This window comes from Lissotriton helveticus, chromosome 9 (genome assembly GCF_964261635.1).
Source record: "Lissotriton helveticus chromosome 9, aLisHel1.1, whole genome shotgun sequence".
In the NCBI taxonomy this organism is placed as follows: Eukaryota; Metazoa; Chordata; class Amphibia; order Caudata; family Salamandridae; genus Lissotriton; species Lissotriton helveticus.
Genome location: NC_136070.1, coordinates 77,374,794 through 77,388,896, shown reverse-complemented (window position 1 = coordinate 77,388,896; position 14,103 = coordinate 77,374,794). Strand labels below are relative to the sequence as shown.

Below are 14,103 nucleotides of genomic sequence, written 5' to 3'. Positions count from 1 at the left end.
TGTGACGGAAATGAAACCACTCAAAAGCTTAGAGGTCCACATTCTACAGACGTTATGCAAATCTTAATTATACCATAATAATTTCTGTATTGTTAGCAAGTCTTTAAATGTTGAGTTTTAAAAAATATAATCCAGTGAGCCAGAAAGTAACAAACATTTAACCCTCCCGGCCAAGAATTAAAGCTTTTTGATACGTACAATTCCACCCTTGCTCCTCCTGGCTATCCTTGGCATTAATTAGTCTAGCATAAACATACCCATCTCACAATAGAGACTGTACAACAAAACGTTTCGGCTTCCATCTGTTTTTAGGCGGTCAAAGGCCTTCTCGAATATCAATAAAAAAAATGGTACATTTTGCCATTCAACATACTTAAGAGGTTACCCATGGCTCTTCACAATTCACAACCTCTTGATTTTCATGTGTGTTGTTATATTGTAAAAACACAAACATTAGAAGGTCTACTTCAAAGAAGGCCACATTATACAAAGTTAGGGAGATTAATTATATGCATAAGGTGAACAAGTGCAATAGATCTTGTGAGACAGAGTGAAGGTGCTCAACTTGTAGTGAGAGTTGATACGTTATTCGTGTGTTCTTCTAAGTGGCTCTCCAACTATTAGAAGATGCTGACAAGGTTTCAACAATTTGAACAACAAAAATGTTTTTATTCAAAAGCCAGGCATCATAGATTTCTGCAAATTTCAAGTTTTTGAGTAGGGCATCTGTATATCTTGCCAAATACTATACACCGGACAACTTCACAAATCTAGTTGTACAGACAGACATGTATGTATTGCATGCTCACAGAAAGGAAGAACATGGCATCAAAGCATAAATACATTCCAGGGTTCAAGATGTGAATTAGTTCATAAACGTGAGGTAGGATTTATTCATCATGAGGCTAGAGTTGCACAGTCACAGATAAGTGCTCTGATAGCGGGAAACAGCCACTACAACGCGGCCGTTTCCACGAAAACCTCTCGTTGTTACCACGCATGCGTTGTAATGCATGCGCGGTAACAACAAGAGGCTTTACCACGCATACCTTTACTACGAGAAACGTAGTAAAGGTATGTGTGGTAAATGAAGAAAAAAAAAAAAGGGGGGGGGGATTGGGGAGTCTCCCCCCAAAAACTAAAAAAGCGTGGGATTAAAAAAGGGGGGTGGGGGTGGAAGTGCCAAAGAACAAGCAATCTGCGTCGTTAAAGAGGAAACTGAATTAAACGTACGCTTCCTCTTTACGACGTACGGCCGACGTAACCAAGAAGATGGAGAGGAGACGAGTTAAAAAGGTAACGGGAAATGTAATAAAAAAAAAAAAATAAGGGTTAAGGGCAGGGGTATTTACAAGGAGTAGAGGCTGGGGACGTGTAAGGGGAGAGGTGTAACCTTTAACAAGGATATGCCCTCACCATGCATAAATTAACAACGAAAAACGTTGTCAATCTATGCGTGGTAAAGGAATATTAGTGGTAAAGGTTATGCGTAGAAAACGAATTCCGTTGTAACGCATGCGTGGTAAAGGCATGTGTTGCAACGGAATTCGTTGTAACGACATATAACCTCTGATAGCTACAGCATTACAGGAGTGTTCTACAAGGCCAACCAACTAAGCAATACCCACAAACAGTCCCAACCAATGCAAGAAGCTGGTGGGTAATAGCTGATATTATGAAAATGGACTCACGACAAACTAAACATTAGACATCTTAAACTAGCACATTACTGGTCTGCGTGAAAATATATAGTCAGAACTAACCGAACATCAACTTCACCACCGACGTGCATGAGAAAAGAGCCATCTGGCTGTTTCAGCGCAAACAAGAACTCCAAAAGCTTTTCCCTGAAAAACAGAAAAATAACACATTAGATTCTAGTGGACGAACCACTTCTACAAAACCAAGGATGGGGCAAGTTTCCAGTAACAGCCTTTTCCTTGTACAATGTATATTTTTTTAAATACATAGAGTGAAACTGAAAATAAATTAACATGCATGCCTTCTGCAATTAGATAGTCACTTTAGATCTCAAACTATTTTGGTGTGTAATCATAACAAGCATTTGCAATGCAATAGGTCTCGCATTAGGAAAGTTTGAGCATTGGTATTGCGAATTACATTTTTTTTATTTATGTGTTGGTTGTGAAAATAGCTATAGTAATAGCTAAAGTAATAGCTTTGTCATTTACAATGCCAATAGTTTTAACTTTCACAAATGTGACACCTATAGCATTTGCAATGCAATATGTGTTGTATTTTCACAAAAATCCAAGAACAGAAGTGAAATATTAACATTTTTTTGTGACATTTATAAGACAGACGTTATTGTTGTTCGAGTACTTTACGCTGGTGTTTGGATTCCTGTAAATCCCCAGTGTTGCAGGATGCTTAAGAATTTTGTGATCACAGTGGTACTGTATTCCGGGCTACCTTTGATACTTGCACAAGTGCCACCTTGCCCATGTAACGCTTGTTCCTGAGCCTGAGTGTCTAGCACTTATTGCAGGACTATACCTCTAATCATATTCTGTTTTCTCTTATAACTGCACACTTGTCACTTTCATTTCCTCTGGTGCACTTTTGACTACCTCATGTATTTTGTTTGCTCACAATTTTTACTCAAGTATTTTGTTTGCTCACGATTGTCACTATTACCTTTACTACCTCATGTATTTTTGGTTGCTCATAGTTTTTACTACCTCATGTATTTTGTTTGCTCACAATTGTCACTATTACCTTATGTAAGTAACGTATGTTTTTGCAACCTGTTCTTTTGTAATGTTTCTCATTATGTTTCATTTCTGTTCCTGTTGTGAAGCCTCCGACGCCTTCGGGTAAAGTCCGAGCTATATAAAAATGCATAAATACATGAATAAATAAATACCGCCTTCGGGTAAAGTCCGCGCTATATAAAAATGCATAAATACATACATAAATAAATACCGCCTTCGGGTAAAGTCTGCGCTATATAAAAATGCATAATTAAATACATAAATAAATACCGCAAAACATCCTCGTTACTCTGCCGGCCTGCGACCAGGAAGTCAGGCAGGCCGGCGCGACAACAGGAAACAGGAAGTAGGAGGGCGGGAGCCTACCCCGCCTCCCACGGAAGAGCCGCGATTGGAGCCGTGCACCGGAGCAGGCAGGAGCCTACCCTGCGCCCCGGTGCCTAACGAGGGAAGACGAGTCCTGCTGCCGGGCCCTGCAGCTGAGGAGAGCCGGTGAGTGCGGTGCTGAGCTGCGGGGGGGGGGTTGGCCTGTGTATGTGTGTCTGCGTGTGTGCGTGTGTATATGTGTCTTGGAGTGCGTGTGTGTGACTGTGGGGGAGGGGGTGTGCGTGTGTGAGCGAGTGTCTGTCTGCAATGTGTACGGCGCGGGACGCGGACGCGACGTGCGCGTTCGAGCACACGAATCCAGGAGAGAAAAAGCGCGGGCACCCTCTGGTCCGTCATTCCTCCCACAGTGATCGCTACTGGTCTCCAGCTGGATGCATCCTTACGGATGCTTTTCCAGCGAGACCCAAAAACGAGAACCTCTTGAGATGGAAGAGTTGGGATAACAGGGTAGAGACACAAGTAAAGGAGGATAAGGTGACAGAAGACACGGACCAAGGAAGGTAGGTCACAAGTATAATCCTACCCTAAACAGAGTCATTATAAGGACTCCCCTACCTCAACAGATGCAGACAACCAATTAACACAAACATTTGCATTACAATAGGTTTCCCATTTACCAGAGTTTGAGCTATTGGCATTGTAAATGACAATGTCTTTTAATTGTGTGTTTGTTTTTAAAACATAAATAAAAGGCATTGTCGTTTATAATGCTAATAGTTTAAAAACTCTTACAAATGTGTGACCTATTGCATTGCAAATGCATTTTTTTCTGTAGGGCATACAAAGAGTGTGACATTTACAGGGCGGCCCGGCAATGATCACATGTATTTTACTGTAACAGTCCTTATCTTAATAGACTTCACTGCTTGCGATTTTATCTTTTTTTCCGAGAGCACTTTGTTTAAATAATTTTAAGGAGCTTCAAATGTAGCTTATTTTATATTTGTCTGCACTTAAATGCATTAACTGGCACTAAATTAAACCGAAAATGTATTTGTTTTATGTAATCATTTTATGGTATTAGAAAAAATGGCTTTAATTAACTTGAAATAAACATGAATGATGTGCAAGGGAAGCAAAGGCTGAACGAGGCAGACCCAGGGCCCACTGTCTGTATTGCAATCTTACAATATACAGCTGCACTGTCAAAACCAATACCCAAAAAGCCAACAACCTCACCTGCAGGAAGGGCATAGTAAGGGGCAGTTAGAAATAGTGAGAGAGGGGTATAGGAGGGAAAGTAGGGAGGAGGAGGGACATAAAGGCAGAGAGAAATAGTGGAAGAGGAGGGACGCTCTCCTACCACATTTAATCTTCATATACACATTTTCCATTATGCTGCCGGGTAGGCCGATGCCAACAGCTCACTGGATGCCACAGGCATGAGGATTAGGGGCATCTCTGTAGGGCTGTGCTTCTCTGGGCACAGTAAGGATTTGGTGTACTTATTCTTCAGTCCTGCGCAGCAGACCACCGTTAGCCCTCCCAGCACGGATTAGACTCCATGTTGTCAGTGCCACACTGATGGGGCACAATGCGTGTAGGTGGTTTACACAGCATAGAAACAGTGCTGTCGTGGTGAGACATACCCGTTACGCTTAAGTGGCTTGTTTTCTAGAGTGCCAATGTCCCCTTTAAATATGCACACTTGACTACCACCCCCGCTTGAGGCCTGGTATCCTACAACATAGGCCGGCACTCGGTGGGTGGGTGCTGGGATACCACATGGCAGCGATCGAAACAAGTTGACTCCAACATAAGTGAAAACACTAAGACATCAGACTCTGTGCCTAAGTCAAAGTTAAAGTGATTTTCTCCTTCGCCAATATTGAGAAAGGCAACAGTACAAACTATTTCACGTCCTGGAAAAAAAAAATATATATATATATATACAGCTGGGAACAATGGTACTTCCTGCCATTATGAAGACCAGCGAAATGCGGGTTTATCAAGTTATACGAACGCAACATATTTAAGTGACAAGAGGCCAAGAAAATGAAAGCCGCTTCTGTGTGTGGGGGCCCGCACCTCGTGTCTGGAAACACTTGTGCCTATTGTGAGCTGTGCATATACCGCTGCTTGTGTCGCAACCTGTGAAAGCATATGCTGGGCGTCGACATCTCTAGCTCAAGGAGGCTCGCTGTTTTACGAGCTGGCTTCCTAAACCCATCCCTTACCTCCTGGAACCTAAGAGAACATTTCCAGCCCCCTTCCAACAGCCGAGCTGGCACCGGAAAGAATCAGGAAGAGACGAGACCCGAAGATCATTATTCCTGAAGGGCAGCCTCCTGCGAGTGGTGTGTGTGACCGCCATTGTAAAACGGAAAGCTAATGGTGCGTTGAAAAACAAACAAGCAAACTCACCGCCGCAGCCCGGCTTCAACAGGAAGCCAGGCAACCTTTGTTGGGACGGGGGCGGGGCCGGACACGCGACCGGAGCTTCCCAGGAGGCAGGCTGCAGTGGCTGGCGCATGGCTCCGGTGCAGAGAGAGGAGAGCCCTGCGTGCAGCCGGCGTCCGCCCGGGAAGCCAAGGAGCGGAGTGCCGGTGTCCCTGTGCCCGTTGACGTCGGAAGAGTCCTGCGGAGTAGAAGTCCCGGTGAGTGGGGCTGCAGCGTGTGTATGTGTGTGTGTACGCGCGCGCGCCTGTGTGTCCCAGTGTGCGCGCCGTGTTTGCATGCAAGCCCTGCGGTCTGCGCAAGCGCGCTCGCTCCCGCGGTGAAATCCGACACTGGGAAAGCTCGTGACACTTTGGTGTCCACTCTCCCAAATACGGATAGCATTAGTTGGCGAGCTGACAGCATTCATGCTTTGCATGAATGCTAACGTCAGCTCGCCCTAAAAAGGAGGCTCACGTTTTCTCCTACAACTGTGTAAGAAGGGAGAGCTGGTTTCTGTGGAGAGAAGAGGAAGCAGGTCCATCTTGACACCCAAACATGACTAACATTCCTACAGCAACTCGTACATCTTTGGAATTATTCACCATCCAAATTACTCTTATGTGGGTATTCCAATTCCCACAAAGTGATTGACTACACATTTGTAAAGCAACAGGGCAGTGGTCCAGAAAATTAACACAATTTTACCTCCTCATGAATTATTACAATTCTTAGTTTCAAATCGATGGGAAGTAATTCCCTGGCCAAGAGACATTAGATTAAAATAAAATTTTAAAAATCCACTGAAGTAAGCAAGAGTCAGAGGCTCGCGCAATATTTAATTTTGGGAGGAAATGTGATTGCAATCAGGGCACCCCTCTCCGTCCCCATTTAGGGGTAGGAAGGATGAAGGGAACATATGCTTGTTCAGACAGGAATGGTTGTCTCTTTAGAGCAAGTCTGTGCGTATTAATTGCATCAACGCACATAACAATTATACACTGCAAACACATTAGTGAACACTGGAGGCACGTAGAGTTGAACGATATTGAATTGACCCACACCTGCATCAGTGTGGGGTCAGACATGTGCACATCCCATTGTATCATACTCAAGTTAAAGGAGTCCTAGTTTAATGTATTCAAAGTGCTATTAAATCAAGAGTAGATTGTGAAACAGCCATCACGGAAGTAGTGTGGTCATACAGGACCACATCCAATTTGATTACTGGTAAGAAGGCATGTGAACGGATGAGAGGTAGAAAGGTGGCATCCTCTTAGTCCATTTTGGAGAATCAAAGCTTTGAATGTAAAGTTCAAAGAATCGGTTTCCAGTGTTGAGGAAAAATTAGCACGTGATACAGTATTATATAGTATAAAAAGGCTAAAATGTTAAAAGACGTAAGGATCAGGAACCTTAAGTTTGAGATGGACGATTGGGTTTGTATCAAAGAACCCCTATTGTTGAAGAAATAAGTTTCTAAATTTAGAGATTCCATTGAAATTGTGGACTTCAGGGGACAAGAAGTGTAAATATCAAAGGGACAGTTTTGGAATGTGTCCCGGATAGCCAAGGTAAAAGTGGGTGAGTGCGAAGAAGAAATGTCCCAGTTGAGTGAGTATGATAATGATAACAAGCAGGCTTCAATGTCTCAAAAAATACGTGAAATTTAGTTATGAGGTTAAAGTGTTATGAATACCCAAAAGATGTTGTGATTGGTGATGTAAGTTATGTCTTGAAGAGACTAGCATCTAACAGATTCTATGGAAAATATGTATTCATAATTTTGAAATTTTATATTGTATTTTATAAGTTTTGTTCTTTTGTCCAGTTTTTGTTTGGTATTGGTATATAGCTTGGGTATTTTGTTCTGTTTTTAGAAAACAAAGAGTTGTGTGGCATTGGCGGTTTGCCCTTTGTGCATGGAACATTTAAGATGCTTTGGTTATGAGTGTTCCTACTGGTTTACCCTATGTAAAGGGAATGTTAGTTGTGGATTATTGAACCTGGAGTCAATTGATGGAGATATCTTGGGACCTTATACCTCTCGCTCTGACTCTACTGCTAAAGAACAAGTTACTTACCTTCGGTAACGATATATCTGTAAGAAACAGTAGTTAGTATTAGATTCCTTACCTTAGAATATCCCCAGGCGTCAGTCTGGATCCGGAAACTTTTGCGTAGCAGTACCCCTGCGCGTCGGTAGGCGTCGTCTGCAGGCGTCCCCTGCGGCTCCGCGTCGTCGGCGTCGTGCGCCGTGATGACGTCGCTGGAGTATATAGACGCCGCCTCCGCGCGCTGACGTCAGTTCTTTGCACACAGCTTTTCCGCGCCAGAACACGCAGAGCCATGTGAGAACCAACACTGGTGCCATTTGAAACTAGGGCCCTGAAAGGGATGTCCTTAACCCTAGGTATCAGTTCGCAGAACGGGGAGGATGGGCGGGGCGGTAAGGAATCTAATACTAACTACTGTTTCTTACAGATATATCGTTACCGAAGGTAAGTAACTTGTTCATCTGAAAGAAACAGGTTAGTATTAGATTCCTTACCTTAGAATAGATACCCCAGCAATACCAACCCCGGAGGTGGGTCTGCGAACCAATACAACCTACACCAGAAAGTCCTGGAGGACCGAACGGCCAAAGAAGCTGTCCCTCCGGACTTGACTGTCCAGGCAGTAATGCCTCGCAAAGGTGTGCAGCGAGGCCCATGTAGCCGCCTGGCAAATGTCCTGCAAAGGGACTCCCCGGCCCAGGGCAGTAGTAGCCGCCGTGGCCCGAGTGGAATGGGCCCTCAGCCCAACAGGAGGCTCCTTCCGAGCCGTAGCATGCCTTGATGCAGAGGACGACCCACCGAGAGATGGTTCGTTTCTGTACCGCCCTTCCCTACTTCTCACCCACGTAGCCAACAAACAGTTGGTCATCCACCCGGAACTGGCGTGTGCGATCCATGTAAAATGAAAGCGCACGTTTTGGGTCCAGACGATGGAGCCGCTCTTCATCCTTTGAAGGATGCGGAGGCGGGAAGAAGGAGGGCAAGGTGATGGACTGCCCAATGTGAAAAGCAGAGACTACCTTGGGCAGGTCTAGTCCGAAGAACCACCTTATCAGGATGAACAGACAAGAAAGGAGGTTGAACAGAAAGAGCCTGGAGCTCACTCACCCTCCTGGCAGAGGTGATGGCCACCAGGAAGGCCGTCTTTAAAGTGAGAAGACGGAGAGGACAGGAATGAAGGGGCTCAAAGGGAGCGCACATCAGGAAAGTCAGAACCAGGTTCAAGTCCCACTGAGGCATCACGAACGGAGTTGGAGGATACATGTGCGTAATGCCCTTCAAGAATCTTAACACAATAGGGGATTTGAATAAAGATGGCTGATCAGGTAGCCTCAAGAAGGCGGAAAGGGCAGAAAGATAGCCCTTGATAGTGCCCAGAGCAGAGCCCTGCTGGGCAAGGGAAAGGAGGAAGAGGAGAACCTCAGACAGAGGGGCAGAAAGGGGATCCACAGCCTTTGCTGTGCACCATGCCACAAATCTGTTCCACCGGCAGGCGTATACCGACTTTGTGGAGGGACGCCTGGCTGCCAGAATGACATCACAGACTTCAGGAGGCAAGTCAAATGGCCTCAACTGTCGCCGCTCAATCTCCACGCATGGAGGTGGAGACTGGACAGGTTCGGGTGGAGGACCGTCCCCTGCTGCTGCGACAGAAGGTCCTCCTGAAGGGGCAGACGGATCGAGGGACCGACTGTCATGCTGAGTAGCTCGGGATACCAGTATCTTCGAGCCCAGTCCGGAGCCACAAGGATAACTTGGGCCCGGTCGCGCCTGATCTTCTTCAGCACTCTGGGCAGAAGTGGTATAGGCGGAAAGGCGTACAACAGACCGCAACTCCACTCGCGCCGAAAGGCGTCGCCGAGCGAGTGCCGTCTTGGAAACTCCAACGCGCAGAACTGATGACATTGCGCGTTCTCTTCTGTGGCGAATAGATCTAACCAAGGCTCTCCCCATTGCTGAAAGAGGCCTCTCGCCACGTCCGAGTTCAGACGCCATTCGTGATCCACCGAGCACCGACGGCTGAGTTCGTCCGCCCTGGCGTTCAGAGAACCTGCCAGGTGTTGAACCGTCAGAGTCACGCCCTGACGTTCCAGCCATTGCCAGAGACGCAGAGCCTCCTGGCAAAGGGTCCACGACCCCACACCGCCCTGTTTGTTGCAGTACCACATGGCGGTGGTGTTGTCCGTGAACACCTGCACTACACTCCCGTTGACAAAGGGGAGGAATGCCTTCAGTGCTAGGCGAATCGCCCGCAGCTCCAACAGGTTGATATGGAGCCGGGACTCCGCCGGAGACCAGATGCCTCTGATCTCCGCCTCTCCCAAGTGGCCACCCCAGCCCTGGAGGGACGCGTCCGTCACAACCACGTGCTCCGGTTGGGGAAGGGAGAGGGATCTGCCTCTGACCCAATCGCGGTCCGTAAGCCACCACTGCAACTGTCTCGCAGTGCCCTCCGAGATCAGGACATGGTCGGATAGGTTGCCCTGATGCTGGGCCCACTGAAACTTCAGGTCCCACTGCAGAGCCCGCATCCGCCACCTGGCGTGATGCACCAGTAGGATGCAGGAGGCCATCAGCCCCAGAAGCCGCAGCGTCAACCTGACCGAAACCCGGGATAACGGCTGAAAGATGGGAATCAGAGCCTGAATATCCCGGACCCGCCGTTCCGGGGGATAAACCCGAAACTGCGCCGAGTCGAGAACCGCTCCGATGAAAAGGAGCTTTTGAGAGGGACACAGGTGTGATTTCGGCACATTGATGGAAAACCCCAGCTCGTGCAGGAGGTCTGCCGTCATCTGAAGGTGGTGGACGACTGTCTGGGGCGAGCCCGCCTTCAACAACCAGTCGTCGAGGTAGGGGAAGACTGAAACCCCTAACCGGCGCAGATGAGCTGCGACCACCGCCATCACTTTCGTGAACACCCGTGGGGCGCTGGTAAGGCCGAATGGGAGCACGATAAACTGAAAGTGCTCGTGGCCTACCGTGAACCGCAGGTAACGCCGGTGGGCCGGCAGGACGGGGATGTGAAAATACGCATCCTGCAAGTCCAACGCTACCATCCAGTCTTGTGGGTCTAGAGCAGCCAAGACCTGAGCCAAAGTCAACATCTTGAACTTCTCCTTCCGGAGGAAGCCGTTGACGTTCCGCAGGTCCAAGATAGGACGCAGGCCTCCCTTATCCTTCTTGGGTACCAGAAAGTAGTGGGAGTAGCAACCACACCCTACTTCTGGCCCAGGAACGCGCTCGATGGCCCCCTTGGCCAAGAGGGCCGTAACTTCCTCCTGCAGAAGTGTCAAGTGGTCCACCGACACACGGTGGTTCTGCGGTGGCATGGCTGGAGGAGTGGACTCGAAGGGGAGGGCGTAGCCCCTTCGAACGAGCTGCAGCACCCACCTGTCCGATGTTATCGCGCGCCAGCGGGAGTGGTGATGGCGAACCCTGCCACCCACTGGCGTCACGTGAGCCCGAAAGCTCGGACTAGGAAGGCTTGGATGCAGCAGCGGGGGGAGGCGTGGACTGACCTCGCCGCTGGCCTCTACCGCCACCACGGCGGAAACCACGGCCGCCACCGCGCTGGGGAGCGTTCTGCGGCGCGTGGCTGGCAGCACGTGTGGGACCGCCCCTCCCTTGGCCACGAAAGGGGCGAAACGAACCCGTCTGCTGGCGCTGGGTCGAAAGACCCAAGGACTTGGCCGTGACCCTGGAGTCCTTGAAGCGCTCCAGCGCGTGGTCCGCTTTGTCACCAAACAGGCGACTGCCATCAAATGGCATGTCCATGAGTGTATTTTGGACGTCTGGCGAGAAGTTGGCAGATCTCAGCCAAGCATGGCGACGAATCGCCACCGTCGTGGACATGGCCCGTCCCAGTGAGTCGGTCGTGTCCAGACCACAACGGATCGAGTACCGCGCCGCATCCCGGCCTTCAACCAAGGCCCGGGTGAGCTTGTCCCGCACTTCCTGGGGGCATTGCGGCAAACACTCTTCGACCGTATCCCACAGGGAGTGGGTGTAGCGGCCCAAGAGGCACGCGGTGTTACAAGACCGCAGCCCAGCGCTCAAAGAGGAAAAGACCTTTTTACCAAATTGGTCATACCGCTTTGATTCCCGATCGGGCGGAGCCGACGGGAATGCGGACTGCGAAGTGGAGGCCTGGATCACCAGACTCTCCGGGGAGGGATGGGTGGATAGGAAGGCAGGGTCGTCCGAGCACGGACGGTGACGCCTGGCAACGTTCCGGTCAACCGGTGCACCAGAAGCGGGCCTGGACCAGGTGCCCAAAAGGACATCCGTCAGGGCCTCATTAAACGGCAGCAGAGGCTCCTGGGGGCATGACTGCGGTTTAAACACCTCGGTCAGAATGTTCGGCTTGACCTTCGCGACGGGGAGCTCAAGGCTCAGGGCCTTGGCAGCCCTCATCAGGACCACCGAATAGGCAGCACCTGCCTCAGACGCCACAGGGCTCGGGGAGACAAACCCAGGGTTGGGCGACTCGTCCAGACCACTGGCATCACCCAGATCACCTACCCAGTCCACATCATACTGGCAGGCACGGGATAAAGGGTCCTCAGACCCCCCCCAACCCTCTCCATACTCGTCCTCATCGTCGTATTCTGGATCGACGATATAGACCTCGGGGTCAATGGGCCCCATCGGCGCCGGATGCGGCGTCGGACGACGCCGGTCCGACTCCGCGTCAGGAGTCAGAGGAGGAATGGGGGTGGCGCCGCGTGGCGTCGGCACAGGGGACCCGACGCCGGCCGGAACCGACGGCGGAGTCGCTGCACCGCGCGGAGGCGGTACCACGGGTTGGCCCAAAGGAACCGACGCCGGAGAGGCCGGCAGACCAGCCGGCGTCGAACCTGAGGGGCCCAGCGGCGCCGTGGCCGGAGCCACCGGCGGCGCCGTGGCCGGAGTCACCGGCGGCGTCGGGGCAGGAGCACCCGAACCGCTCGGGCCCCCAGACGGGACCGACGGGCCCGCAGGCGCCGTAGGCCCCGCCGGAGGAGACCTCGCCCTCATAGCTATGAGGAAGGCCTCGATCTCCTCACGCGACGCGCCGCGCCTTCCCCAGGGACCGACGGGTATGGGGCAGACGGCGTCGGCGACCCACGCGGGCCCGCGGGGGTGGGGCCACCCGAACCCCCGGCCGCATCACGCGGGCGTCGGGGGGAGTCGGGGGTACGATGACGACGCCCCGACTTCTTACGCTTACCTGACGAACCGGAGGAATGATGGCGACTCCCGGAGCGCTCATGGCGGCTCCGCGATCGTTCCTTCGACCGCTCCCTCGACCTCCGACCGGACCGGGACCGCTCTCGACGCGGGGCCGACACTCGGAGCTCGAGAAGCTTGCGGGACCGCTCCCGCCTAGATTTACCAGTCAAGGCCCGACAGTCGACGCAGGACTCCACGTCGTGGTCCGCGCCCAGACACCGGAGGCAGAGTCGATGGTGGTCGGTGACCGACATCAGGCGGTCGCACTCGTCGCAACTCTTGAAACCGGGCATCCTACCGGCACCGTAGAAGATTAAGTAGTTAACAAAACTTGGTCAAAAGACCGGAGTACTGCTCTTCGGATCTGCGCTAACTGGCGCGGAAAAAAGAAGAACTGACGTCAGCGCGCGGAGGCGGCGTCTATATACTCCAGCGACGTCATCACGGCGCACGACGCCGACGACGCGGAGCCGCAGGGGACGCCTGCAGACGACGCCTACCGACGCGCAGGGGTACTGCTACGCAAAAGTTTCCGGATCCAGACTGACGCCTGGGGATATTCTAAGGTAAGGAATCTAATACTAACCTGTTTCTTTCAGATGAATACATTTCTCGATTGAAAAACTAAAAGTGGATGAAGCTTATTTCCTACAGTTCCTTTCACCCGATGAGAGACAGGAAGGTACACAATACAGACAGCATGAGACTCCGGTTTGGATTTCTTTCCCTCCTCAAATGGGACACTAGAGAAAAAGATGACATGCATAAAGAAAATATATATATATATTTTCGGTGAAGAGAAAGCTGGTGTTTAAAGGTTTGGATAGGTTTACAAGAAGTAATAAGCTTAGAAAGATCAAGCTCAGTGCTCCAAGACCCTGGCAGAGGAAAAGGAAAACAAGAACTGGCTCAACTGCTACCTACAGAGCATGATTAGATAGTGGTGGTATGCTATTCCTTAAAGGAGCAGCAGGAGTTTTCCCAGCCTTTCAAGCTTCAACCAATTAGACCACATTGGCCTTCTGTACTCTTATCCCTAATTTAAAAAAGGTTTGTGAAAGAGTTCCTGGTCAGTGAGTTATTTCTAGACACTATTTTTCAGTATTTAAAATCGTTTTATATTTTAAAGTAAATATGTGAAAAATAACCAATGTAGCCCGCCATAGGTTAAGCTAAGGATTTGTTTTTAGAAGAAAATTGCTTTTCAAATGTATATATTAATTACACAATAGTGGCGGACACCACTGTGTGATTATTCATAAGTAGTATCCCTAGGAAGAGCGTTTATTGTTTAGCTAGTAACTTTGGTGCCATCTGACGAATATTCATTAAAC

General features: G+C 49.7%; 1 protein-coding gene across 1 annotated transcript in view; it reads right to left on the bottom strand.

The window, feature by feature from the left end:
* FNTB (farnesyltransferase, CAAX box, subunit beta) overlaps positions 1-14,103 on the bottom strand; it is a 178,370-nt gene that overhangs the window by 79,858 nt on the left and 84,409 nt on the right. The window contains exon 6 of the mRNA XM_078659519.1: positions 1,764-1,847. Within this exon, the coding sequence (XP_078515645.1) occupies positions 1,764-1,847 (84 nt within the window). The remainder of the gene's footprint in view (positions 1-1,763; positions 1,848-14,103) is intronic.